At 42.0% G+C, this 1,592-nt stretch overlaps 1 protein-coding gene across 3 annotated transcripts in view; it reads right to left on the bottom strand.

The window, feature by feature from the left end:
- The window catches only part of hnf4g (hepatocyte nuclear factor 4, gamma), a 14,505-nt gene that overhangs the window by 9,324 nt on the left and 3,589 nt on the right, over positions 1–1,592 (bottom strand). The window contains exon 1 of one of the 3 annotated variants that reach the window (XM_032504173.1): positions 997–1,525. The exons of the other annotated variants lie outside the window; for them this stretch is intronic. Within the exon in view, the coding sequence (XP_032360064.1) occupies positions 997–1,126 (130 nt within the window). The 5' untranslated portion in view covers positions 1,127–1,525. Of the gene's footprint in view, positions 1–996; positions 1,526–1,592 lie in introns of those variants that run through there. 3 annotated transcript variants of the gene reach the window in all.

The raw sequence follows: 1,592 nt of genomic DNA, 5'->3' as shown, positions 1-1,592 counted from the left end.
CCCCCGTACATCTCTTTCAGTCTCACACCAGGCATTGCCGTGGCAAGAAGAGTTGATGTACGACTAACTTTCCGTTCACATGCTGAGGTGACACCAGTGAATCACTAGATGTGTGGTTGCTCTTCAATAAAAAAACATATTTTATGACACACGCATGCAATTCCTGCCCAAACACTTTTATTAACATTCTGTTTTCATGCTTTTACAACCTCTACCCAACCCTTCTCTTTCCTTCACAACCACAGAGTTCCACTCACATACCCATATACAAGACAAGTGGATGCACGCACTATTGGCCAACACTAAAATGTCATGACTTTCCCCGCTGCTTAATCTAGCTTGTTATGTGAAAACTAACCCTTCTAATTTGCTTTTCTACAAATAGCAACTAATTTGCTTTCAGCTGGTCTCACTTCATCTCATCAGTAAAGTTCTAGTCTAGCTCCTCACCCAGATCCTCTGTAAAAGATAAATCATTCGTGGCAACCTCAAGCTCACCCAGTAAGAGCTTGCAGCCCATGGTAGGCTCAGTCCTTTGCAGCGGCCCAGGTTCGAGTCCGACCTGAGACTTTTTGCTGCGTGTCATCCCACATCCTCTCCCACATCCTGTTTATCTACTCTCACTATCTATATAATATACCTATTAATGTCTACATAAAGGGAAAAAGTCCTATACAATTCTTTTAAAAAGATGCATAATTTTAAGCAAGAGGCTACAGATTTATCAGATACATTACAAAGATTCCTTTATTTCTCTGTTTATATTAAACTATTTTGCAGGAATAGATTTGTGAGTGAGCTGCTTATCAGTCTATGTATCTATGTTTCACACTGTATGTGAGTATGTCCAACCTAACATGCTGAAAAATAGATAGTTTGTGCTTCCGTTAGTGTATGTGCATGCCTTGTTTGTTTATACATCCGATCAGTGTGTGTGTGTGTGTGTGTGTGTGTGTGTGTGTGTGTGTGTGTGTGTAGGTGGCTCTACACACTTACCTCCTCCTCCACAGAGCACCTCTGCATTCTCAAAGCCCAGCGTGCTGTATGATGGATCCAGGCCTTCACAATAGTTTGCTACTTCCATATCTAAAAGAGATCTACTCTGAGATGCAGTAGGATACTTCATTCCTGTTTCCACTTGGTCTTACTCGCTCCTTCTTATTCTTCTCTTTGCTTCTCTTCTCAGTCTCTAGTTTCTTATTTTCCCTATCTGCTGGACTCTGCTTCATCTAATTCTTACAGTCATGACGAGGGAGCTCAATGGCATAAAAGATCTATAATCCCATCTGATTGGGCCAGAAACAAGGACAGGGGAGGAGCTGTGGCACAAGACTTATCACCTTATGGCACATTACTTATCTGTCATTCTCTCACACACTGATCACAGGGATGGAAAGATAGTGGTGAAGGAGATAATATCCCTTCTCTCCCGCTGCACGTTTTTTTTTTCTTCTTTACCTTGAGACCGATTTTATCAGATTTTGGAGGACAGCTAGCACTTTATGTGCATGCTGGTGAGCTTCTGTGCATGTACCTGCATGCACGACAGGGGGTTTGTTCTTAAAGGCACATGCATTTGTGTGTGTGTGTGT

This window comes from Etheostoma spectabile, chromosome 22, assembly GCF_008692095.1.
Source record: "Etheostoma spectabile isolate EspeVRDwgs_2016 chromosome 22, UIUC_Espe_1.0, whole genome shotgun sequence".
NCBI classification, from domain to species: domain Eukaryota; kingdom Metazoa; phylum Chordata; class Actinopteri; order Perciformes; family Percidae; genus Etheostoma; species Etheostoma spectabile.
The sequence above is the reverse complement of the archived record's forward strand: the minus strand, read 5'-3'. Positions and strand labels throughout refer to the sequence as shown.